This window comes from Aotus nancymaae, unplaced genomic scaffold (genome assembly GCF_030222135.1).
Source record: "Aotus nancymaae isolate 86718 unplaced genomic scaffold, 86718_ANA_hifiasm-v0.15.2.pri h1tg000030l, whole genome shotgun sequence".
NCBI lineage: Eukaryota > Metazoa > Chordata > Mammalia > Primates > Aotidae > Aotus > Aotus nancymaae.
In genome coordinates this window covers 7,859,976-7,886,774 of record NW_026988443.1, presented here as the reverse complement: position 1 = coordinate 7,886,774, position 26,799 = coordinate 7,859,976, and the positions used below count along the sequence as shown (strand labels likewise).

The following is a 26,799-nucleotide window of genomic DNA, read 5'->3' as shown; positions in this document are numbered from 1 at the left end:
CAGGAAGGCATGAATAATGGTCATTAAAAAAAAATCAATTTATAATACCTAAAAATGCTTAAATATTTTAAATACTTATGTATTGTAACATTCTGGAATTTTCTCCCCCAAAATGCAGGCTGCTGCTGAGTCAGCAGAAGCCCAGACCATCCGTTCTGTTCAGCAGACCCTGGCGTCAACCAATCTAACATCCTCCCTCCTTCTCAACACTCCACTGTCTCAACATGGAACAGTGTCAGCATCACCTCAGACTCTCCAGCAATCCCTCCCTAGGTCAATCGCTCCCAAACCCTTAACCATGAGACTCCCCATGAACCAGATTGTCACATCAGTCACCATTGCAGCCAACATGCCCTCGAACATTGGGGCTCCACTGATAAGCTCCATGGGAACGACCATGGTTGGCTCAGCACCCTCCACCCAAGTGAGCCCTTCGGTGCAAACCCAGCAGCATCAGATGCAGTTGCAGCAGCAGCAACAGCAACAACAACAGATGCAACAGATGCAGCAGCAGCAACTCCAGCAGCACCAAATGCATCAGCAAATCCAGCAGCAAATGCAGCAGCAGCATTTCCAGCACCACATGCAGCAGCACCTGCAGCAGCAGCAGCATCTCCAGCAGCAGATTAATCAACAGCAGCTGCAGCAGCAGCTTCAGCAGCGCCTCCAGCTGCAGCAGCTGCAACACATGCAGCACCAGTCTCAGCCTTCTCCTCGGCAGCACTCCCCCGTCGCCTCTCAGATAACATCCCCCATCCCTGCCATTGGGAGCCCCCAGCCAGCCTCTCAGCAGCACCAGTCGCAAATACAGTCTCAGACACAGACTCAAGTATTATCACAGGTCAGTATTTTCTGAAGACCCACGTGGCAGACGGATTTGTGTATACCGAGGAGAGTGGCATAGGAGGGTAAAGCATACGTGGCTGAAACCTGTAAGTTGGTGTTGGTTATGCAGAAATGTGTAACAGATCAAACGGTCCTCTCAAGTGTCTATTAGATAGGCAATAAGAACTACAGTGTAGCTGAGTAACATCTTTTAGCTGACTATAAATTACTTTGTTTTTAAACAAGGAAAGCTGTGCTCTTTTATGTGATGCCTTTTTTATTTATTCAGGCTATACCTACAATATGTGAATCAAACTGTTTAATGAATCCTGGGACATATTGATGACTATAAACTGGCCTCTCTGAGTCATAGAAAATGGCCTTATTTCTCCAGAAGTGAGTAAACCACACTTCCAAGCTATCTGAACTTCTGAAGCCCTAAAAATAAAAAGCACAGTTGTAACTACCTGAAATATGAAGATCCAGTTTCATACAAACATTTGTATGACGTGAATAGTTGATGGCATTTTTTTTGTCATAAAAAAAATAATGTAAATCACAGACTTTTGCCAAAGCTCTTATTTTTTTTCCTAAATCTCTCCAGAAAAAAAATGCAAGTGATTAGCTTCAATTATTGACTTATTTCCACTTTTTCTCCATGGCTTCTCCAAATCAAACCACAGTATATGTTGTAACAATATCTATGACCACTGTTAGCCCATCATATTCATTCCAATTAGAAGAAAAGAAATGTGAATATTATATTCCGTGTTTTGAGTGACAAGTTTCGAAAAATAAAAACACTGTATTTTTAAAAGGGAAATGCACTTAAATGAAGACAGTTATTACAAAAGTTAAGATTTAAAATGAAAAAGCAAGAGTTTTTATTATGATGTAATACCAGTAGAATATTTAAAAGGCACACCACATCTGAATAATCAATGTAAATATTTTCTTTCAAAGTTGTAAGTTTTCATATCATGTGCTGTAAAGTTTTCCTAAATGAGGCTTTAACGTAAACACTGGTGACATAAACCATTCATTGCTATGTTGCTTATTGTGTTTTTATGCTGTTTTATACTTTTTTATGAGTTATGATAGCAGCAATTAAGTTGTTTGTATTTTGCTTAACTAAAACAAAAATGCTTTTATCTTGCTATAGAATAAACACATTTCAGTAAAAACTGTGGACTGTATTTTGATGCAACAACAAGGAAACTGTTCACTTTTCAAATAAAACGATATGTCAGATTTCATTTTTGGTTCCTTGAATACATGTAAGATGGGAAAATATGCCACATACCAAGTTTCATTTGAGTCCAAGCATCATCTTCCATTTTTCAATTGGAAATGTGATGATTATGGCCAGGAATATGCATTGCACAGCCTGAAATCAAGATCCTTGAAAAAACCAAAAGAACCCATTGCAAATATTTGTGTAATTGTCTTTTTTTAAGATGCAAGTACAAGGTAAGTATAGAGAAAATAGTAATCTTTTTTTTCCTGCGGAGAGGGGTGGTGGTTAGAACTAGCTGGGGATCGTGATGTTACTGCTATTAAAATGGATGGTGAATGCTAATTTTTAAGCCAAAATAATTATTTTGGTGCCCATTTCTTTCCCCCTCTCCTTGCTCTGTAGCAGTTCCTCTTTGAGAGCAGTGTGACCACTATCCCCAGTTGTCTTGCATGATTAATTACAGCATCTGTCCTGTCAGAAGCTATAATGAAGAGGTCTTGATAAAAATTGCAAATTACCACTGGCAACAGTCTTAAACTGCTTATGATAAAATGAAAATTAAAAACAGCAAGTGTCAACCCTGACCAGAATCCTAATCTGGAAAGAATGAGGGTGCGCATGGTATGCGCCATAGCTACTGTGTGTAAGACATTCAAAAATAATGGAATATGGATCCCTCAAAGTTGTTGTATTTCAGAGAATATTTACTGTATGTTGTGGGTCATGAATAATGAATTCAGCTTTCAATATTTCATAATCCTCTCCTACTCTGTATTATGTACAAATATTGAACAGCAAGCGATTCTAATTATAAATTTATGGATTTCTTGCTGTAGAAAAATTTATGTCTAAATTGAAGCTTTTCATAAGATGTATTAGCTGACAGGTATCAGTGTTCAAACAGCCTTAGAATGATGCCTAATCACATCTACAAGGGGGTGATTGTATTCCACAAAGAAATGATCTGCTAGCATCAGACCTATGAGAAATACAGCTTGAATGGTAAAAGATTTTCTGTGAATTGAAACTAACACAACAATAACTATTTTATATTCTGTTGTGAAAACTTTAGACAAATGTCTTCAAAATTAATTGCTAAACTACATGTGACAGTAATTGTGTATTAGTTCTGTAATTGTCATTTTGAAAACCCATGAAGTATTGCTTGGAAAAAAATGTCACTAGTGATAAGACTTAATTGCAAGTGAAGTCTGTTTTCAACTGTTTGCAGTTAGAAGCAGGTGTTGTAACATCTATTAAATGATTTTATAAATCTTAGGTTTTATCACATTTGATTAAATGCTGCTAAGCCACTGACGGTCAATTCCAGAGGAATAAAAAGTTTAATGACTACCAGTTTACAAAAATAATCACAAGGAAGAACTATATATTTAAAATGTCAAAAGGCCTGAATCCTGAAGAGAATTTCTCAACCTTGTTACCTAATTATTGTTTTCAGGATTTACAAAGCATGTTATGTATCAATTTATATTTCAGCTTATACATATGACTGGTTTCTATTCCTGAGACTTAAGTAAGTACTCGGTGCACTTTTTTTTTTGTTACAGGTCAGAAATAAATCAGGATAATGAAAAATAGACGTGAGAAATGTGGTATCTGATTAGCTTCACGAAACCTAAATGGCCCAAATGCCTTCCCTCTTAAGTGGTCTACAGACACACCCTCCTTCATCGCAGGTGCACACACACACACACACACGCACACACCCCTCTTATCTCTCTCACTGCCATGTAGACATTATTTTATTACTCTGGCTAAACATGTTCTCTTTCTGCATTAACCCGTACTGCTGTATGATGAAAGAACATAAGGCATTTTCATTTTTAGCTGACACGGGGTCATTAGTTCTTGACTCAAAAAACAAAAGCTTAAATGCCTTTGTGCAGCATAATTTCTGCAATATATTACCACCTGACGGAGGTTTGAAGGCTTTCTAGACAGATGGATTAATATCTCAAGTTTAAGTAGAAGTCCTCTGCTGTGTCCATTCAGCGAGCTTTAGACATCTGAATGGTTTCTTTCCCATTTCTCACTTCATGGAGCATTTTTCAGCACTGGACTTCAATATAACCTTTTCTTCCCCCCCCCACCCCCCTTTGTTTGGCTTTTGTTTTGCAACAGCTGTTATTATCGTTTTTGGTCAGCTGTGATTGCTGGAGGCAAAATAGGACCAGATGGTGTTTTGCTATGCATGAATGGAGAGTTAGAGGAGTTGGGATTGAATAGGCCAAGTTTGAATGGTGTCTATGCACCACCTGCCTGCCTTAGCTGTGGCGTACACATCACAGTAGCATGATCCGTCTCAGACCTACTAGAATCGGATGGGAAAGTGGAGAGCTGGGGTGGATTTTCCCCATATTTATTGATCTTCCATGCACTAACAGAATAATGCAGTGTACAGTCAATTTGAGATAATTGGATATGACACAGCATGGACATGTAATCTATCACTCCAGAATTCTGATTCGCTTTAAGGATCTGACTGCTCTCCCAAACACACACACACACACACACACACACACACACACACACACAGAGTAGTAGCAAAAACTGGGCTAAGTAGGCACAAGTGAAAAAAATGTCTAAAACAGACTTTTAGGAGTCTGAGATTTGGGGAAGGGAAGACATTGAAAAACGTTAATGCAAAGTGAAGAAAACCTGATATTAATAGAAAGCCCTCATATTTGTACATTATACTTCAGGTATTACACATTTGTAAAAATGTGCCTTACTAAGAAAGTCAAACAGATAACCAGACTTGAATTCTCCCAGAAAATATTCTTAACTTTATAAATGTCTTCTCCCTATCCCCTCAAATATAGTTAGCTTTACTGAGGTCTGAACTGACCTCAGAATAAAGACTCCCTGAATTTTAAAGCTAGTGAGCAGATTTAATCTCCATAGATTTTGATCCTACAGGTGTGTGGGTTGTGTGGCAGTGTGTATTACTGAGGAAATACTTAACATCCAGGAGACACAGCATCAGATATGCAGACAGACAGTTCCATTTGCCTAAGGCCCTAATTACTTAAATTTACTTCTGTTACATGCAAAACACTGTGATAGGTCCCAAAGAGATGCAAAAACAAACAGTGCCTTCTGTTTATCTTGTGTATGTTTGAAATTTTTCATAATAAAAGTTAAAAAGAAAATAGTGAAACAACAAAGCCACTCTGAACTTCAGGAGCTTTCATTTTTTATTGGGGTAGAAAAGGTACCCACCAGACACAATGATTTGTGTGCCCCTAAGAGCCATTTTAAAAGTGTGTTTTTTAATCTGAGAAAATTAAAATGTATTTAGAAAGAGAGATTGTCATTGGTTAAAGTATTAAGGAAAGCTGCAGGAAATTATGGGCATTTAAGATGTGCCTTGGAGGTTGTGTAGGATTTTAATAGGCCAAGATAGACGTCATCGTGGTAGAAGTGGAAGATATCTCCAGCCAAGGAGAGAGGAGAGAAAAGTCATTCAGGTTGAAAGCACAGGCACCTCAAAACAGCGAAGAGAATCAAACAAAATTGGACATGCAGCTTCCGTGGAGGTGAGCAGGAAAAACACTTGAGAGGAAGTGTGGGATCAGATTTGTAGCTCTGCCAGGGAATTATGATGAACTGCAAAAGCACTGAAGGCATCCGAGTAAGGCAGGTATGATCAGAATTGATTGAATGCATGAAAGCTAAAGGGTTTTATCTAATTTTTTGGAAGAAAGTGTTCAGGAGGCCCTGAAAGTTGAAAGAAAAGTGGAACAAGATGACCACTTGAAAATGTATCTCAATATTTAATTATTCATACGCATAAATAAAGCCGTCACTTCGTGCTCTTCCTCGTGCCACTCCCATCTTCCTGGTGCAAGAACACACCATCAACAAATCCAAATCAAATCAAGGGGTGTGTGTGTGTGTGTGTGTGTGTGTGTGTGTGTGTGGTGGCAACTGTAGAATAAGCCTTATCCTTCCATTAGCATCGAGAGAGATCATTTTCCGTGTTTCTGCTGTGAAAAGAAAGCTATTTTCACCACTGGTAAAAAGTACCTCTTGGTGCTTGAACTCAAATGTGATGAAGGATGAAAGAAGCCCTTGCTTTGTTGCTGAGTAAAACCTCAGGCAGCACTGGGAGAGATGTTGGTTATGGTCTCAATTTAATTTCAAAGAAGAACCTTCACAGATAGAAAACGTGAATGTGGATGTACCCTTCTTAGCAAAGGAATAATGCTCTTTTGTAAAACGTATCATTATCCCTGGCATTTGTATAGCACTCTGGACTTTTCAAAGCAGTTTTCTGTGTATTCCTTCATTTGGTTCCCTCTCTAGATAGGGCAGGAGTTAACCTCATGTAACAAATTAGGAAACTGAGGCACTGAGGGGGTGGTGGCTTGTTTCAATATCTCTTTGCTTTTAAGAGGGACAGCCAGAAATAGAATGGAAATGTCCTCGCTCTAGGTCTCTTGTCTCTTGTTATTTTATTTGCTTTCAAATATTCGTATATGTATGACACAAACATTTGATGTAGATTTATGCCTATCATATATTTGTATATAGGATGTGTAAATATGTGTTTGTGTGTATAGCTAGCTAGATGACACATCCATCACAACACTGAACAGAAGCATTACTCCATACTTTCCTCATGGTGAGGCAAGCGTAAGGCAGAGTGAGTGCCACAAGTAGTAGCCCATGTTCTCAGTGGGGCTTAATGCCACATGGCACTTTTTTGGGGTGTGAATCCTTTCCAGTCTATTTTCCCTACCTCTCTGTCATTCTTCTATATTCAAGCAAACAGCTTTGACTTGTGGGGTTCAAGTGTTATGGCTGGAGGTACTACAAAAGTGTGAAAGCATAGTATCCTTCTGTGTGTTTAAAAAGAAAAACAAGATTTAAGGAAGCTTCAGATGGGTGAGCATTGGGTAGGTGTTCACTGTTATACGTTATTTAAGGAATCCAATGAATCACTCCAATGTTGAGCATGAAAAATCTAAGACAGTATATGGTATGTATATTCCCAGGAATTATGCAGTAACAATACAGTGAACTACTTCATGAGTTTCCACTCAGTTTCTCAGACCACATGCCCCTTACTAAGTGGGGTGCATGCTACCACTCATTTGTCAAATGAGACATGTTCCAGGTCCACAAGATTTTATTATTACCTTAGTTTTAAATGAACAGAGTACTAAAGCTACCTTGCAAATGGTCACTTGCTAAGATTGAGTAGAAGCAAATGACAGTTTAGAACATATTCATCCAGATACCAGATATGAAGATTCTGGTATTTGAAGCTTTCATTTGCAAGATACTCATTCAAGTGACTTACCCAAAGTCAATTAAGTAGTGTTTTTTTTTGAAATCCAGGTCTTATGTTTATTTTCAGATTGTTGGCCTATTTTTTTCTTTCCAGTCAGTTTGCCTTGTGTCTAAGGATGTATTGTTACCAGGAAATATGCCTCTGATGGCATTTCTTGTTATGTCATTACTGTCATCCTTCTGACATGCAGGAAGAGCCTTTATTTCCAGTTTGTGAGTGAAAATGATGCCATGTTCTAAACCTGCCTTAATCGGTAATTTGCAAATTTGATATAAGATCTTAGTCCAAATCATTCAGTCCTGCTTTTGCAGCCCTCACCCTTTTTGCCTGTTCTTCTCTCTCTTTTATAATTGGTATTGAGTATGTGGGATCCCAGGCGACAAATAATAGCATCTGAGGAAATTACCTACATACAGTCTGACTTCTTGTGTGTTTTTTGGATACCAGATTAAGACATCTATCTTTGGATATTTGGACAGTTACCTGGAAGGAATGATACCATTTTGTCCACAATAACACTTTTATAAATTGTGCCCAAATGCTGGCATACCTCGTAACTTTGAAATGATGCTAAGAATATTTTTGCCAAAGAATGTGAATATAGCTGTAGCTCTTTCCAAATCAGAAACTAATTCCATGGGGGAAATGCAATATCCTTTTGAATGCAACAAATAAAACCATTGCTTATGCTATTTGGAAGTAGAAATTTTGCAACAAAAAAAGAGAGAAGAAAATGTATGTTCTTTAATAGCTTAAATCTTAAAGTCTTAGTTAGCAAGGAGATCAGGCCTTCCAATAGGGGAAATTTTAGATTAAAATATGCTAAAAAGATGACAATATTTACTTCTAAATCATCAAACACCCAGAAATACGCTGATTACGCTCAGTCAATGGCTAAGACAAGCAACAAGTCTGAGCAGAATGGTTTTTAAGAATGGGTACAATTTCTCTTTCTTAGATTTGGTTAAATTTCTGCGAAGATATTTCTGTTTATTTGTAGGTTATATCTGGAGTTTGTTTCCTGCTGAAGAACCACTTATCGATTGGAGACAAAATGTGTACTTTGTTCAATCCTCTCAAGGTCAGCCTGTCTTGAGTAGGTTAGATAGCTCTCAACAGAGGTTTAAATCCTTGGATCAAAGGTTGTGCAGAGATCAGTCATCTTTTAAAAGTTGCAATTGTCTTTAATTGTTAAAACTTTTTACATAGTGAGGGGGCCTCTTCAGGAGGAAACCATTTGGAGATTTGTGGAGGAACAGCTTGGAAGGGGCACAAAAGACCCTACTAGCACTTAGTGAAGGGGAATTTAGGAAGCCTCCCTGTTGTCCAAGTTTAAGGACCTAACCTAAATCTGTATCACACATATAGGAAATGAGCAGAACTCTGTAGCACAAAGTAAGTGCACTTAATGCTGAATAGAACTGCAGAGGTGTGTCAACATTCCGGGCACGTGGGCTGTGATTTCTGCCAAGATCCTAAGCTATCAAGGTAACTAACCAGGCTTCAAGTCAAAGAAACAGAACACAGCTGGAGAAGATCATCAGATTCATGTGGAATGTGGAAGCCTAGGCAATAGCCATGAAACTGCTTGGCCCTAGAACTAATAAGCTACATTTTGTAAGCCTGTGTTCTTACAACAACTAAGAGTTTTATGTTTGATACAGATGGTGTTTATATAGAGTATGTGAGCTCAGCGTGAGAAGTAGTCATAAAACAGACTGGGGTTTGGTATAATTATTCACAATTACTATTGTATAATTGAATGCCATAACTATTATATAAAAAATATTTTAAGAAGTAGACTCACTCATACTTCCACAATAGTTCTTAACAATAAGAGACATATGCTGTAAACATCGTAACATATTTTATGGTGTTTACAAACTTACACAAGGTTTGGCGAAGTTGCAAATATAAAAGGCCGGGCTCTCTTTCTTGCATCCTTAGGGGAATCTGCTGCCCTTATCACCGTCAGTAGCGAGCTCCCCTTCTAGTCACCTGTAGACTTGAGAAGCCAACTGCATTGGACCACCCAAATAAATGAATGAATATGGATAACAATATTTTGGCAGACACAAAAGAGAAGAGAAGAATGGGCATGTTCTGTGGAAAATACCCAGTTCTCTAGCTTTCTCCAAGCCAGCAAAGGAGAATTCTACTGGGCCAAATTGTGGCAATTGGCATGCTAGCATAATTCTTATTTTAATATTTCTGTATGAAATTAGTGAATTTATCTATAGTGTCTAATTGTTATATTCATAATCTCCTATGTTTTCTCATAGAAAGAAAGCCTGTGTCCCTATCAGCCCCAAGCTACAAAACAACCAAAAAGAAAATTCATTAGAATTTTTAGTGAAACTTCATTTCCTTTTAATTGCATTTATAAAACAGGTCTGTGTTCATAAGCATGGCAGCTCTTCATGCAGGGAACAGCAGAGCACAGGAAGCAAACTTCGAACAAATGACTTTGCGATAGTTTTGTTTTCTAACACACCTGTAATGGGCATGGGAATCATGCCTTCCTTTGCGCCTACTCATGGGTGGCATCCATTGCTAAATTTTTGCCTGTTACTCTCAAGGCTAAATGCTAAGCTTTGATGACACAGTAGTTACAAGAGATTTCCAATATGTGCTGTTAGCACTGAGAGTGAGAAGCATCTTTATTGTCTGGACCCCTCTCCAATTTTCATGATTCCTAATGCAGAGGAGAATGTGCCAGGCTGGAGAGCATTATTCGTGCAAGCCCATCTTCTGTTGTCATCATGATGGTGCCCTTGAATATCTGTCTGCCAGATGACAAACAGGACATCTTGTGCCTTAGCAGCCTGAGAGAGTGAGAGTAAGCTCTCTTATTATGTTGGAAGCCAAGACTTAATGTTCCAAGCCTGAATTGAAACAACCTGTCTTGGGTATGGTTTCCAAAGAATGCTTCCAAATGTCCTCCTTGGCCCTGGAGGACGGAGACAGTGAAGTATGGCTTCAGTACTTTTACGCCTAAGTGTGTAGCTTCAGGCTTTCAGAGATTCTCAGCTATTTTGCTGTTTCCTACACCTGGAAGATGGCCAAGAAGGCTACTGACTCAATAAGAGCAACAACACATCCAGTGAACTCCAGGATCAGAGTTCCTGAGAAAGAGAATGTGAATGCTTAGTGAGCAAGGATGCTTGGGGTTTCGCCTACCTGGGTCTGGACTTGCTCACACTAATATATATTTTTTTGCAGGTGTAATACATGCCTACATATTTATGTACTGATTTTAACCTATGCATTACAGCTCTTTCTTTATGATTGTATAGTACCACTTTTTACTAACCTGGCTTAATTCTATGGTGCAAACAGCCCAAGGGACTATTAATAAAAGAAAACCATTGTGCTTTCTGATGTTAACCTCAGTGCTTAGGATTTTATTTCAAACACTCTAGCTTCCATTAATAGCTTACTGTGAATGCGCTACCTATTAATTATTCTCACCTTGCCATGTTTACAAACGTTGTTGTTTTTCTCTAAGCTTTAGAGAGTATCTATTTATTTGACTTTTTACCCTTTATCTCATCATCTCATTGGCTTACATACAGGCATAATAATATCCAGTTGAGTGATTCATTTGTGCATTCATTTAGCAAATGTTTACAAGGTGCCTTCTTTCATGGAGTTATATTCTGATGGAGAATGCAGTTTTATTCAATAAGTATTTGGGCACCCAATAAATGCCATGAATAAAAATAAGCATGGAAGTGGGAGAAGGCAGGTATGGGTGCATAGAGGATGGGCTACAAGTTTAAAAAGGGTAGGCAAGGAGGGGCTCATTGAAAAAGTGACAATGGACGAGGGAATGAAGCTGTGTGTCTATCTGGGAGATCATCCTAGCCAGAGAAAAGGTGACTAAAGGCTCTAAGCTGTGCAGTGTTTGAGATGCTGCAAGGCAGCCACTGTGGTTCTAGAGGAATGAAGGAGGGAAAAAGCAGTGGATGAGGTCTGAATAGGAAGCCCCAAGGCAGGCTGTGAGGAGCAGTGGTTCTCCATTCTTGCACTGGATCACAATAGCTGCACATCCTTCCTTAGATGTGTCAATGATATTGTGGTTACGTTGGAAGAAAAATGAATCTTGAATTTATTTCTGAAATATTTATAGATATTGATAATCTAGATAATGACTATCTAGATAATGCAATGATATCTGAATTTGCTCTATGGTAATACAAGACAGGGGAACTGGATGGGGATGTGGAAGGGGCAGGATTGGCCATGGGTTGAGAGATGTGGGGACTAGATGACAGAAACACAGAAGTCAAAGCACAACTTTGTCTACTTTTGTGTATGTTCAAAATGCTCCATAATAATAACATTAAAAGAATTACCTGGGGAAGTTTTGGAAACATAACAGCTCCAGGAATTGATGTAATTAGTTTTGGGTGCAGCATTTACATTCCTCTCTTGTTTGTTTCTCTTAAGCCTCTCTAGATTTTGTTAATTTCCTATTAGTAAGAGAACCACTGGTATAGGGTCTTCTAGGTCATTCTTAGGGCTTGGGATTTTATTGTGAGTGAGAAATGAAGTCAATGGAGAATGTTGAACAGTAGACTGACACAATCTGCCTTTTGTTTGAGACAGATCATTCTGGCTGCTGGGTTGAGAATAAACTGTAGAGGAACAAGGGCAGAGGCTGGCAGATCCAGCAAATTATAGACAAAAGTAATTATAAAACAGTTTGGTGAGGGCTGTGATAGGAGAGAATTTAGGGCACATAGAAGAGTAGGCTGAACACACATATTGTCAATCCACCCAACCACTGCTGAGCAAAGAGGGGCATTCCAAAATGTGCTAGGATGATGTACTGCAAAGAGGTAATGATATTTCAGGCCTTGGGTAGAGTATAGTATGGGAGAGAGTGCAATGACCTAGGGAACGTCCCACTGCAGCGGAAAGTCACTTGTTCTTTAAGACCTTTGATTTCCTTTACCCAAAGCAATTAATGCATTGCAATTATTTGTCCAATCTTCACTCTTATTTCTGATTTTTCATGAAGGGGCAAGACTAGGAGGGGTAGGAAGAAGAAATGTTTTCAGAATCCAACATACAGAAACTTAGCCTCTCATCTTTCACTCACCTGTGAACGTACAGAAGGCTTTGGAAGTCCAGCCAAACCAATCAAATCACAGTCTTCAATGACAGTTATGGTATTTTTCCCATACAATGAAATCTTCCACATTTAGAAGCACAGCATTTTCCATAATTCTGGGCTGTATCTTCCAAATATTACTCTCAGATACCTTCTTCAGTAAATCTTGTATAATCCCCAGCAATATATGGAATGAGCCTTTGTAAGGTTCTGTATTGGATCTAGCAGGGAACAAATAGTCTAAGGTGCAAGCTTTGCCTTTAGTAGCTTTTAAAAATGTGTAATTATTGCTATAAGTATTATTTTATTTGTACAAGTTTATGGGGTATATGTACAATTTTGTTAAATACATGGTTTGTGTAGTAATCAAGTCAAGGCTTTTAGGATATTCATCACCCAATTAATGTATGTTGTATCCATTAACAACTTCTCATCATCTACCTCTCCCATCCCTTCATGCATCCCACTCTCCACTATCATTCCACTCTCTATGCACATGTGTACACATTTTTTAGCACCCACTTATGAGTGAGAACATGTGATATTTGACTTTCTGTGGTTGGTTTATTTCACTGAAGTTAATAACCTGCAGTTCCATCTATGTTGCTGCAAAACATGTGATTTCATTCTTTTTTATGGCTGACTCATGTAGGGAACTTACATTCGGATTCTTCCTCTTTTTGAACTAACCATTGCACTTTAATGAGTACACATACAGTATTTGTTGATAATCTAATTTGTTATGTATGTCCACTGATTTTAAAGCTCCATGGAATATAGGGTCCATGCCTTACACATGAATGTTTACATTCCCCTCATCACAAGGTGGGTTCATAATAGATGCTTAAAGATGTTAGTTGATTTCTAGATAATTTTTCTATGTGAAGTCAATAATATGACATGAGGTTCAAGAATAGTGCACCTTCTAAGTTATTGTAGGTATTAGGATATTGAGATGACGGTAGCTGATCTGAGTTAACCTTGGAGCATCTGGAGAACTCTCCAAATCCAACATACCAAAAAGCACATGGGAATGGGAAGCTGAATTGACTGATTTCCCAGTGGCATCTAAGAGGATTGCAGCGTTGGCCAAGACTCTTAACTGGTGTCTCAAGCCTGAACCCTTTGGCCCAAGCCCATATGGCTAAGGCGGGGAGAAATAACCAAATTTGACATTGACCCAGCTTATTTCGCTCCAAGAAAACTATACCTCTGCCTCCCATGTTGACCTTTCTCTTTGCACCACCTCAGCCCTTCTGTATTTTATTTGCTACACAAAGCCCTTTTTATTGCTATAAGTTGAAGTTATTCTATACTTTGTGCATGTGTAAACAGTCTTTTCCTTTAGCACCTCAGAAGGACAATGCCTTCTACTTCTTCAGAAGCCCAAAGTACATGCTCAATAGTTTTAAAATAAAACAGAATTAACACAATACATTATTCTGTTTATTCTTGTTTTAATTAGGACTCTCAATTTCAAGAGATAAAAACCCAAATCAAATTGGCTGAGGGAAAATAATGGGCATTTATTTGCTTGTGTAACTGAGAAGTCCAGGGACATAACTAGCTATAGACGCAACTGGTGCCAAGAGTGCAAACATGTCATCAGTACTCATTTTCTCTCTGTGTCTTTGTTCTGACTTCCACTGGATTGCCTTCATTCTCTGTTTTCATTCAATGACTTCTGGAAGCCCAGCTCACAAGATCCTCACTGCTAACATTTCCAGCAGAAAGAGAATGATCTCTTCTCTCACCATCTCAGTAAAATCTCTCTGTTAAGCTGGGTCTAATTGGGTCTTCTGCCCAAGTATAAAGCAATGACAATGAGCTAGTGTAGGGTACTGGTGTAATTGGTTAGGCTCAAGTCACCTGCTTATCTCTGGAACTGAGGATGGGTTCAACTCCACTGTTGTCAGAAGAAAAGTGAGTGGATGCTGGTGACATTAACAGTGCATATGACACAATTTTTGCAAAGAAAATTTTTTCAGAGTTGGCTGATAACAAAGCGTTTATCAGAAGTCTGGGAAAAGGAAAAACTTACTTTTGGTTTAGGCCCAAATAATAAGTGTTATGACTTTGGGAAGGTGTTCTCTGTTACTCTCAGCCTGCCTTTTACATGAGGACATTGCCTAGAGTCAACTCCAATAGTCTATTCTTCAAAGTGAGGCCATATGACCTACCTGTTGTTCAGATTCCCTGTCTTTGGCTTTTTGCAGAAAACCCACCAAACATCCGTATCACACTTGCCTCCTCTTGTTAGCTTCCCCATGTGGCTGTTGAATAAATGATTGAACATAGGGCAGCACTTAATCTTCCTAACAATAGCCCTCCAAACATCCAACACTGTCAGATGCTTTCCTGGCATTTGAAAATATGCCTGCAGCAAAACCATCTATTGAATTTTCACAGTGACTAAGACCTTGTGGACAAAGAAGACTGTCTGTTAAGCTGCCATCATTTGGCAAAATCAGTGGCCATGAGGCCTCCCGGGGAAGAGCAGAGACCTGGATGGTAACCCCCAAAAGCCAGCCAGGAGTGGGGTGCTGGGGCTTTCCCAAGATTGTACACTGACTTCATGACTTGACTGCACTCCAATTTGGGGACATTTCAGGGTGTGGGCTTGGAGGTTGGGAAGTTGGGTAGTCCTCCATAGTATAAGTGGTATCCTAGATGTCCCAGATGTAGCATTTGTCACTGTAAGCCTCTATGTCTTGGCTGTTCTCCTCTAGCTCCTTGCAATCTCCCAGTCCAGGTTGGATTTGCCACCAGAACACTTCCTCCAATTTTCCAGACAGCCTCGTTTTATAATTTCAAAAAATAGTTGATATAATATTTCAGCACCCTAAATGAGATTTAAAGAATGGATAGTGCAATGTACATAGCTTTGGCTTATTTTATTGGTAATAAACATTACTTAGCAGTGATTCCCTGCTTTTGGTGATTTCTCCTCTGGCACTGGACCCTGATACACTGGACAGTGTTTTCCAATACACAGTCTTTCTGGCCATAGCTAATGGACTCGGGGGCAGACACCTGTCCCTGGGTGAGCCAATCAGATTATCCCTTCCTGTAATTTGCCAACTGGAGCAGAGCTTGAGGGCCAATGGAGTGGAGTTAATATTGGCACTGTATTCAGTGTTTCTTGGTCTTTTCTAAAGTATACAGAGTCTAGCATACCCAACACCCCACCCAAAATTCTGATTCAGCAAGTGTGGGTTAGACCCAGCAATCAGTGTTTTGACAAACATTTCTAAGTGAGTCCTATCATCAAGTTGACTTGGAGAACACTTGTTAGAGAAAGTTTAGGAATTTCCACTACGGGATTTCCAAGGCAGGCTTGGTACTTCCTTTCCAAGTCCTTGCAAGTGTTCCACTCTTCAATCCATAAATATGCCTATTACCTCCTCTTTTGTCTTTATTTATTTACTTTACTGGGTTCATTTCTATTGCTTAAAATAAAAGACTATGAATTTGAAAATATATCATTTCTTGGGGGACCAGACAAAAGATATAACATGTTGAAATCGAAAGAGGAAAGAAACCATTTGATGCATATGGCAGAAGTAGATGAGCTAATTGAATAAAGCCCATAGTGGGGTGGGGGACGACTCCATACTAGAATATCCTCTACATTCATTTTCCCTGGAAAGGAGAAAAACAATAAATGAGGGACTCTGACCCTTTAAAAAGATTAACAAGCTGTAGCTATTGTTTTTGCAGATCTATGTGACCTATTATATGCCTGATGTCTTATTTTCTTTCCTATCATTTCATTTTCAGAAACCAGCTAACGTCCCAGGCCTTCATGGTCAACATCCCTTTTGTGCAAAGACGCCCCGTGTTCATCTTTAGATGTAATGTTGATATAGGCGATAAATGAGGCTAAATTGGAAAAGCACCATGATTCTCTGTTGGACATCTGGGTCAAGAAAGGCCAGGTCAAATGGATTTTTTGGTTTTATTTTGTTTTGCTTTTGAGCACACAGTCAGTGAGTTGTTCAGAGTCTCTTAATTCCAAGCCACTGATAGCTAGCTTCTGCCTACTTAAGTGAGGTGTGTCTACTAACTGTACATAGATGTTCTTGCAAAAGTATCAAACTTTAGTGATCAGTTACTTTGCTAGTCTTTTTTTTTAATTGTACTTTAAGTTCTGGGGTACATGTGCAGATCTTGAGGATTGTTGTATAGGTACACACATGCTATGGTTGTTTGCTGTCTCCATCCCTCCATCACCTACATTAGGCATTTTTACCAGTGTTATCCCTCCCCAACCTCCCCACCCCTTGCTGACCCTCCCCTAGCCCCCCACCCTCCAACAGATCCCAATGTGTGATATTCCCCTCCCTGTGTCCATGTGTTCTCATTGTTCAGCAGCCACCTATGAGTGAAAACATGCCGTGTTTGATTTTCTGTTCCTCTGCCAGTTTGCTGAGAATGGTTTCCAGATTCATCCATGTCCCTACAAAGGACACAAACTCATCGTTTTTTATGGCTGCATAGTATTCCATGGTGTATATGTGCCACATTTTCTTTGTCCAGTCTATCATTGATGGGCATTTGGATTGGTTCCAGGTCTTTGCTATTGTAAACAGTGCCTCAACGAACATACGTGTGCATGTGTCTTTATAATAGAACAATTTATAATCCTTTGGGTATGTACCTGATAGTGGGATTGCTAGGTCAAATGGAATTTCTGTTTCTAGGTCCTTGAGAATTGCCACACCATCTTCCACAATGGTTGAACTAATTTACACTCCCACCAACAGTGTAAAAGTATTCCTATTTCTCCACATCCTCTCCAGCATCTGTTGTCTCCAGATTTTTTAATGATCACCATTCTAACTGGTGTGAGATGGTATCTCAATGTGATTTTGATTTGCATTTCTCTAATGACCAGTGATGATGAGCATTTTTTCATATGTTTGTTGGCCTCATCGATGTCTTCTTTTGAAAAGTGTTCATATCCTTTGCCTATTTTTGAATAGGTTTGTTTGTTTTTTTCTTGTAAATCTGCTTTAGTTCTTTGTAGATTCTGGATATTAGTCTTTTGTCAGATGGGTAGATTGCAAAAATTTTTCCCATTCTGTTGGCTGCTGGTTCACTCTAATGATTGTTTTTTTTGTTGTTGTTGTGCAGAAGCTCTGGAGTTTAATTAGATCCCATTTGTCTATTTTGGCTTTTGTTGCCATTGCTTTGGGTGTTTTAGTTGTGAAGTCTGTCTATGCCTATGTCCTAAATGTTATTGCCTAGGTTTTCTTCTAGGATTTTTATGGTGTTAGGTCTTATGCTTAAATCTTTAATCCATCTGGAGTTAATTTTACTGTAAGGTGTAAGGAAGGCGTCTAGTTTCAGCTTTCTGCACATGGCTAGTTAGTTTTCCAAACACCATTTATTTAACAGGGAATCCTTTCCCCATTGCTTGTTTTTGTCAGGTTTGTCAAAGCTCAGACGGTTGTAGATGTGTGTTGTTGCTTCTGAGGCCTCTGTTCTGTTCCACTGCTCTATATCTCTGTTTTGGTACCAGTACCATGCTATTTTGATTATTGTAGCCTTGTAGTATAGTTTGAAGTCAGATAGTGTCAGGCCTCCAGCTTTGTTCTTTTTGCTTAAATTGTCTTGGCTATGTGGGCTGTCTTTTGGTTCCATATGAAGTTTAAAGTGTTATTTTTCCAGTTCTGTAATGAAGGTCAATGATAGCTTGATGAGGATAGTGTTGAATCTATAAATTACTTAGGGCAGCATGGCCATTTTCACGGTATTGATTCTTCCTAACCATGAGCATGGAATGTTTTTCCATCTGTTTGTATCCTCTCTTATTTCCATGAGCAGTGGTTTGTAGTTCTCCTTAAAGAGGTCCTTTACATCCTTTGTTAGCTGTATTCCTAGGTATTTTATTCTTTTTTTTTAGCAATTGTGAATGGGAGCTTGCTCATGATTTGGCTCTCTGTTTGTCTGTTATTGGTGTATAGGAATGCTTGTGATTTCTGTACATTGACTTTGTATCCTGAGACTTTGCTGAAGTTGCTGATCAGTTTAAGGAGATTTTGGGCTGAGACAATGGGGTCTTCTAAATATACAATCATGTAATCTGCAAATGGAGACAATTTGACTTCCCTTTTCCTAATTGAATACCTTTTCTTGCCTGATTGCTCTGGCTAGAACTTCCAGTACTATATTGAATAGGAGTGATGAGAGAAGGCATCCTTGTCTAGTGCCACTTTTCAAAGGGAATGCTTCCAGTTTTTGCCCGTGCAGTATGATATTGGCTGTGGGTTTGTCATAAATAGCTTTTATTATTTTGAGATGTGTTCCATTGATACCTAGTTTATTGAGAGTTTTTAGCATAAAGAGCTGTTGAATTTTGTCGAAGGCCTTCTCTGCATCTATTGAGATAATCATGTGGTTTTTGTCTTTGGTTCTGTTTATGCAATGGATTACATTTGTATATTTGCATATATTGAACCAGCCTTGCATCCCCAGGATGAAGCCTACTTGATCGTGATGGATAAGCCTTTTGATGTGCTGTTGCATTTGATATGCCAGTATTTTATTGAAGACTTTGCATGGATGTTCATCATGGATATTGGCCTGAAGTTTTCTTTTTTAGTTGTGTCTCTGCCAGGTTTTGTTATCAGGCTGATGTTGGTCTTATAAAATGAGTTAGGGAGTATTCCCTCTTTTTGTGTTGTTTGGAATAGTTTCAGAAGGAATGGTACCAGCTCCTCTTTGTACATGTGGTAGAATTCGTCTGTGAACCCCTCTGGACCTGGACTTTTTTTGGTTGGTAGGTTATTAATTGCTGCTTCAATAGACCTTGTTATTGGTCTATTCAGGGTTTCAACTTCTTCCTGGCTTAGCCTTGGGAGGGTGCAAGTGTCTAGGAATTTATCCATTTCTTCCAGATGTATTGGTTTCTGTGCATAGAGTTGTTTGTACTAATCTGATGGTAGTTTGTATTTCTATGGAATTCGTGGTGATATTCCCTTTATCGTTTTTCATTGCATCTGTTCGATTCTTCTCTCTTTTCTTTTTTATTAATCTGGCTAGTGGCCTGTCTATTTAATCATTTCGTTGATCTTTGCAAAAAAAACAGCTTCTGGATTTCTTGATTTCTTGAAGGACTTTTGTGTCTCTGTCTCCTTCAGTTCTGCTCTGATCTGAGTCGTTTCTTGTCTTCTGCTAGCTTTTGAATTTTTTTGATCTTGCTCCTCTAGTTCTTTCAATTTTGATGATAGAGTGTCAATTTTAGATCTTTCCTTGTTTCTCATGTGGGCATTTATTGCTACAAATTTCCCTCTAGGCACTACTTTAAATGTGTTCCAAAGATTCTGGTATGTCGTGTCTTCATTCTCATTGGTTTTGAAGAACAGCTTTATTTCTGCCTTCATTTCATTGTTTATCCAGTCATTATTCAGGAGCAAGTTGTTCAGTTTCCATGTAGTTGCACGGTTTTGAGTGAATTTCCTAATCCTGAGTTCTAATTTGATTGCCCTGTGGTCTGAAAGACTGTTATGATTTCTGTTCTTTTGCTTTTGCTGATGAGTGATTTACTTCCAATTATGTGGTCAATTCTAGAGTAAGTGCGATGTGGTGATGAGAAGAATGTATATTCTGTGGATTTGAGGTGGAGAGTTCTGTAAATACCTACTAGGTCTGCTTGGTCCAGATCTGCATTTAAGTCCTGGATATCCTTGTTGATTTTCTGTCTCGTTGATCTGTCTAATATTGACAGTGGAATGTTAAAGTCTCCCACTGTTATTGTATGGGAGTCTAAGTCTCTTTGTAGGTCGTCAAGAACTTGCTTTATGTATCTGGGTGCTCCTGCACTGTGTGCATATATATTTAGGATAGTTACTTCTCCTTGTTGCATTGATCCTTTTACCATTATGTAATGCCCTTTGTCTCTTTTGATCTTTGTTGGTTTAAAGTCTGTTTTATTAGAGACTAGGATTGCAACCCCTCCTTTTTTTTTGCTCTCCATTTGCTTCGTAAATCTTCCTCCATCCCTTTATTTTGAGTCTATGCATGTCTTTGCACATGAGATGGATCTCCTGAATACGGCACATGGATGAGTCTTGACTTTTTATCCAGTTTGCCAGTCTGTGTCTTTCGATTGGAGCACTTAGGCCATTTACATTTAACATTAATATTGTTATGTGTGAATTTGATCCTGCCATTTTGTTACTGGCTGATTGTTTTGCCCGTTAGCTGACACAGTTTCTTCATTGCATTGTTGGACCATTTGGTATGTTTTTGCAGTGGCTGGTACTAGTTGTTCCTTTCCATGTTTAGTGCTTCCTTCAGGAGCTCTTGTAAGGCAGGTCTGGTGGTGTCAAAATCTCTCAGCATTTGATTGTCCATAAAGGATTTTATTTCTCCTTCACTTATGAAGCTTAGTTTGGCTGGATATGAAATTCTAGGTTGAAAGTTCTTTTCTTTAAGGATGTTGAATATTGGTCCCCACTGTCTTCTGGCTTGTAGGGTTTCTGCTGAGAGTCTGATGGGCTGTGGGTCTGATGGGCTTCCCTTTGTGGGTGACCTAACCTTTCTCTCTGGCTGCCCTTAGCATTTTTTCCTTCTTTTCAACCCTGGTGAATCTGATGATTATGTGCCTTGGGGTTGTTGTTCTGCTCTTCTTGAGGAATAACTTTGTGGTGTTCTCTGCATTTCCATATTTGAATGTTGGCCTGCCTTGCTAGGTTGGGGAAGTTCTCTTCCATAATATCCTGAAGAATGTTTTCCAGCTTGGATTCATTCTCCCTGTCACATTCAGGTAAAGGCACACCAGTCAAGCATAGATTAGGTCTTTTCACATAATCCCATATTTATTGAAGGCTTTGTTCATTTCTTTCCACTCTTTTTTCTCTAATCTTGGCTTCTCATTTTATTTCATTCAATTGATCTTCAGTCTCTGATATCCTTCCTTCTGCTTGATCGATTTGGCTATTGAAACTTGTGTATGCTTTGTGACGTTCTCATGCTATTTTTCAGCTCCATCAAGTCATTTATGTTCTTCTCTAAGCTGGTTATTCTAGTTAGCATTTTATCTAACTTTTTTCAAGGTTTCTAGTTTCTTTGCATTGGGTTAGAACATGTTCCTTTAGCTCAGAGAAGTTTGTTATTATCCACCTTCTGAAGTCTGCTTCTGTGAATTTGTCAAACTCATTCTCCATCCTGTTTTGTTCCCTTGCTGGTGAGGAGTTGTGATCCCTTGGAGGAGGAGTGGCATTCTGGTCTTTGATGAGTTCATCCTTTTTGCATTGGTTTCTTCCCATCTTCATGGATTTATCTACCTTTGATCTTTGAAGTTGGTGATTTCAGATGAGGTGTCTGGGTGGACATCCTTTCTGTTGATATTGAAGCCAGTTCTTTCTGTTTTTTAGTTTTCCTTCTAACAGGCCCCTCCACTGTGGGACTGTTGGAGGTCTACTCCAGACCTTGCTTGCCTGGAAATCACCTGCGGGGGCTGTGGAGCAGTGAGGATTGCTGCCTGATCTTTCCTCTGGTAGCTTCGTCCCAGAAGGGTACCTGCCAGATGTCAGCCAGAGCTCTCCTGTATGAGGTTTTTTTTTTTTTTTTTTTTTGGTTATTCAGGGCTCAGGGAGCTGCTTGAGGAGGTAGTCTGTCTGTCCCTTGTCTGACTGCAGAAGTGCTACTGGGCTACCTTGGACTCAGTCTGGCTGCTATGTAAGCTTCCTCTGGCTTTTGTTTACACAGGTGAGATTAGACCTGCCTTTGCAATGGTAGATGCTATTCCCCCGACTGAGTTCGATCATCCCAGGTGGAGCTCGAACTGATGTGCTGGCTTTGAAACTCTCAAGTGAGAAGGCTTCAGTTTGCTGACCTTTGTAGGGGTGGGACCTGCCAAGAAGTATCACCTGTCTCCCTGCTTTCACTGTCCCTCTTTCTGAAGGGCAGGTAGATCTGTCCTGCAGGCGCTGTGGGCGCTAGTCAAAACTTCTGCCTAGATCTGTGCTGACAACTTGTGGTGCTGGGCCAGCCAGAGCTGTCACTCAAATCTGTGTTGGTAACTCATATTGCTTTACAGCCCGGGGTCGTTCTCCTGTACTGTGGGTTGCAAAGGCCATAGGAGAAGCACAGCATCTGAACTGGAGTGCTGAGGGGGTAAAGCCCCAGATCCTCAAGCCAGTGGCACTTCCAGGGTAAGGCAGCACCCCATCCTGCCTCAGTTAGCCCTCCTTGGGCTACACCCACTGTCCAATCAGTCCCATTGAAATGTACCAGGTATCTCGGTTGGAAATGCAGAGATCACTTGCCTTCTGCATCTCTCTCCCTGAGAACTGTGCTCCGGAGCTGTTTTTATTTGGTCATCTTGGTGGAAGTCTTCAACAAATTCTTGAATAAATAAATCTTCTCAAGCACTATTTCTAGGCTTCCAGGGGATCCTGGTATCTTAGCTGTGGATCTCCAGTACCAGCAGGTCACAAGGCCACAGAGGCTGGTCCTCTAGTAGCAGAGGACACAGAACAGCAAGGATGAATCTGCTAGTCTTTTATTTAACCAGAAATCTCTCTTTTAAACTTCAGTCTGGAGCATTAGAAAATTTGTGATACAGTGCTCTACATATGAATAATAATGCCACAGACAGAGGTTTCCAAAATGGACATTCTTTGTAAGACAGAAGGAAATATTTGCAGTAAGGCAACTGATTTCTACTGCCCTAATATGCTTTCTCTTTCCTTTTTTCCTGAGAACCAAACTTTACAAACAACTCTCACCCCCCCTTTTCTCATATTTTGTATGTGGATGGGATTCTAAGTTACCCTAGATTTCTCTAAAAATACCAGTTTGCACTTGGCTGACAGTATGACTTTAGACAGCCCAAGATAACTTGATAGAGAGTTAAAAGTGTTCACTATAATATATCAGACCTTTCTTCTTATTTTTCAACTCTGAACTGCCTTTTTGTCTTTTCTCACATTGACAGCCTGCTATCAATTCCAACAGGGAGAACACAACCTGGATATTTGCCAGGTAATTAGTTGGCTATAAATCAGTGAGAGTTGGTCATTTTATTAAACATGTTCAGATCTTGTTAGCAGTTCCTCACCAGGGCCCATCAGCACTGTGGCAACTTTAGTTGGTTAATGTGATATTAAGTCTCCAAGGTAATGAGAAATTGAGAAAAAACCCCATTCAAATTGGGTAATGTTTGGTGTCCTTGTTTTTACTTTGTACATTGGTATCTAATATCAGCTGTATGAACTCACTGTCAGGAAGCAATGCCATCTCTTGTTCTATTTTTAACGCCATCTCTCCTTGTGAACATTAAAGTTGCTCACAAAATACCAGAGTGATGTTCTTTCCAGGAAGGACTGGAAATTCCAATCCTTCCTGATGTTTCCTCTGATGTAGGGAAACTGCCTTTAGATCTATACTTATTTTTGCTAATCTGGGAAGGTTAATGTGTGTGCCTTAGAGTTAGGCAACTTATCTATTTTTCTTGTATCAAATGATGATTTCACTTACAAAACAGATCAATCTGAATTTTTTGGGTCACTGGTTTCAGCATCAAGTTTAGCATCATAAAATTCTATCTTCTACTTTTTCCCTATGGAAGTATAAGCTCTCATTTTGCTTTTGCTTTTTGCTTGTCTGGTAGCCATTATTCTTAGGGTAACTGCATTCTAGTGTTCCTTCATTTATGTGGCATGGATGTTGCTGACTCCATTTTTGGCCCGAGGATAGATGTGTGCATCAGGCCTGGCCACTGAGAGCATCACGTCTTATTGTTCACAAGAATAGGGTTACAGATGGACATATGACTCAGTCACAGTTTATGGAACTGAATGCTGTGAGTTTTTTTTTCTAGATCTCTTAGGAAAAAGACAATCTCTAATTTTTCTAAGGTTACTCAGACCTTATCAAACATACAACTAACTCTAGGAGAGACACTCCATGAGTGGAAATGGTGCCCAACTATGAAAAGTGAAACCAAGAAATGGAAGAGTAAACCTAAGTCTGGTGACATAATTTAAGTCTCTGGATCCAGCTGTGCCTGCAACATGGGACTTCTTAATTATTCATGCCAATAAATTCCTTTTTCTCTTTTAGCTATTGGTTGGATTTTTGTCACTGGTAGCATAGGAGTCCTAATGCCCACATGTCTTTGCCTTCTACCCACCTGCCTATTTTTCTTACCTTGGCCCACTGCATTATGAATCTCCATCAAAATCTGCTTATCCTTGAAGATTGAATTCACATGTCCTTGCTTCCAGAAAGGTTTTCCTAGTACTTCCCCCAATAAATTTAATTTCTCACTCCTGCTCTTTTTCCACAGCATCCTAAAATTCCCCAGGACATTTTTTTGACATTCACATTTCCATTTATTATAAGCTTTCTGGTGATGCTGTGTCCTGAACCCTGTAGATATTCAATAACGTACTGAATTGAAATTAGTGACTTTGGAGGCTGCAAGCACTTTTCACCTTCTTAGGAAACAACTAGATTAGCCATGAGTCCTCTAAGCAACATTTCCCAAACTGATCCATTAAATAACAGTGTACATTAAGGTACTTGAGCAACAGGTGCTTTGCTATAAAAAGGTCTTGTGGTCCAATAAACCTAGGAAACTCTTAAACAAAATTAACCTGGTGCCTTTTAGAGCCTTTATTACACTAAGAAACAATGTGACACAGTGGGCAAGATGTGGGGGATGTGGATATCAAATGGCATGACGATCAGTCAGGGTCCAGTGACGAGACAGAAGCCATAAAGTAATTTGAACTGGGAAGGTTTAATACAAAATGATTATTCACAAGTATCAGGTGACTGGTTAATGAGGAATAACAAGAACTAGAAGGAATGTAGAAAGAGATTCACACCTGATTGTAGAGTATGTGGCTCCACCCCACTGGATGGTAGAGAAGTTCACTGAGGTACCATAGACCAAGGCTGCAAGCAGGAAACTACTGTCTGAGAGCTCAATAAAACTTTCTCAGAAACTGCCCAGTTTGAACTGTTGAACTGACTTCTCAGATCTCACCTTCAAGGGAATAAACCCTTCATAGTCTTACTCTGAAAATTGACATGTTTTAATCTTTCGTTCTTCAAATGTACTGGCATTGATAAACTGCCAGTACGTGCTTAAAGTTGCCTGAGGTCAGTGCTTCTGTGCTCCACAGTGCCTTGGAAAGTGCCAAGTATACAGTTTTCCCTTTTCCAACTTTACAAAGAATTATTTGTACTTCTTTGTGGCACTTATTATTTCTACCTTGCCTGAATTATATTAGAGGTTCAACAAGAATTGTAGCTTAAATCGTATTTATTTCACTAATATTTCCAAGACTGACCCAGAAGGACATTTTGTTTTTTACCTAAAAACCTGTATTTTACCTAAAATCTGTATTTACACTTTATTGCCATTTGCCTGCATTCCTTAGCTTCTTGTTACAAGGTCCCCATGAAAGTGTCTGACTGACTTGACATCTTGGTAGTCTTGATGGTATGTGGATGAGTTTAGCTGAAATGAAAGAAAACCCTATTTAACACTGGATTAAAAGCTGAAGACATTTACTTTTCTTACATAACAAGTGCTCTAGAGGTCAGTGATTCACAAGCGGTTTGGTTGTTTAATGGTGTACATAGACCTCTAGCTCTTTCTGTTCATCAATCCTTCTATCTATAGTTTCTTGGTTTTGCATACCCAGAGTCGTCACCTCAGATTTGCAAGATAGAGTCTGTATTCTAAGCATTAAGTTCTCCTTTGAGAATATCCAAAGGAAGAAGGGAAAAACTAATTTTCTCTCATATCAGGTCTTTATCACATGACTACACCCAGCTACCAGGGAACCTGGGACAGTTGGGATCAGGCATTTGTATAATAGCTTCTGTCATGGGACTGGACAAGAGTGAAGGAGTATTAGAATGCCTATTCATATGCAGTCTGTAGTGTAGGCTAGAGTAGATGCTTATTAAACACTCACTGAGTGAATGCATGAATAAAGAATAGATTTTAGTGTGTACTTTTTATATTAAATGCTATTTATAGGATCCCAGCCTTAAATTAGAAATCATGACAGATGAGACGACTCTTGATCTCCAGTTGCCTGTTCCTTAGGAAGCTGTTTTCTTTGCTTGTTTTCTTATTTTCCTCATGATTGAAACATCACGTCACTAGTATTTCACTAGTCTGAGTAACACAATCAGAAGCAATATGTGGGAAAACTGACGTAGTTAAAAAATTTTAATGTCATCTCTAGTCTATATGTTATGCCAATTTCTTCTTTTGTATGCATGTGAAATTCTTTATTTTGTCTCTATTTGAGGCATTCCACA

General features: G+C 39.2%; 1 protein-coding gene across 3 annotated transcripts in view; it reads left to right on the top strand.

The window, feature by feature from the left end:
• TOX3 (TOX high mobility group box family member 3) overlaps positions 1 to 2,081 on the top strand; it is a 106,093-nt gene extending 104,012 nt beyond the window's left edge. For all 3 annotated transcript variants that reach the window (XM_012447964.2, XM_064383063.1, XM_064383064.1), the window contains exon 7: positions 119 to 2,081. In XM_012447964.2, the coding sequence (XP_012303387.1) occupies positions 119 to 856 (738 nt within the window). In that variant the 3' untranslated portion in view covers positions 857 to 2,081. The remainder of the gene's footprint in view (positions 1 to 118) is intronic.
• The last annotated feature ends 24,718 nt before the right edge of the window (positions 2,082 to 26,799 follow it).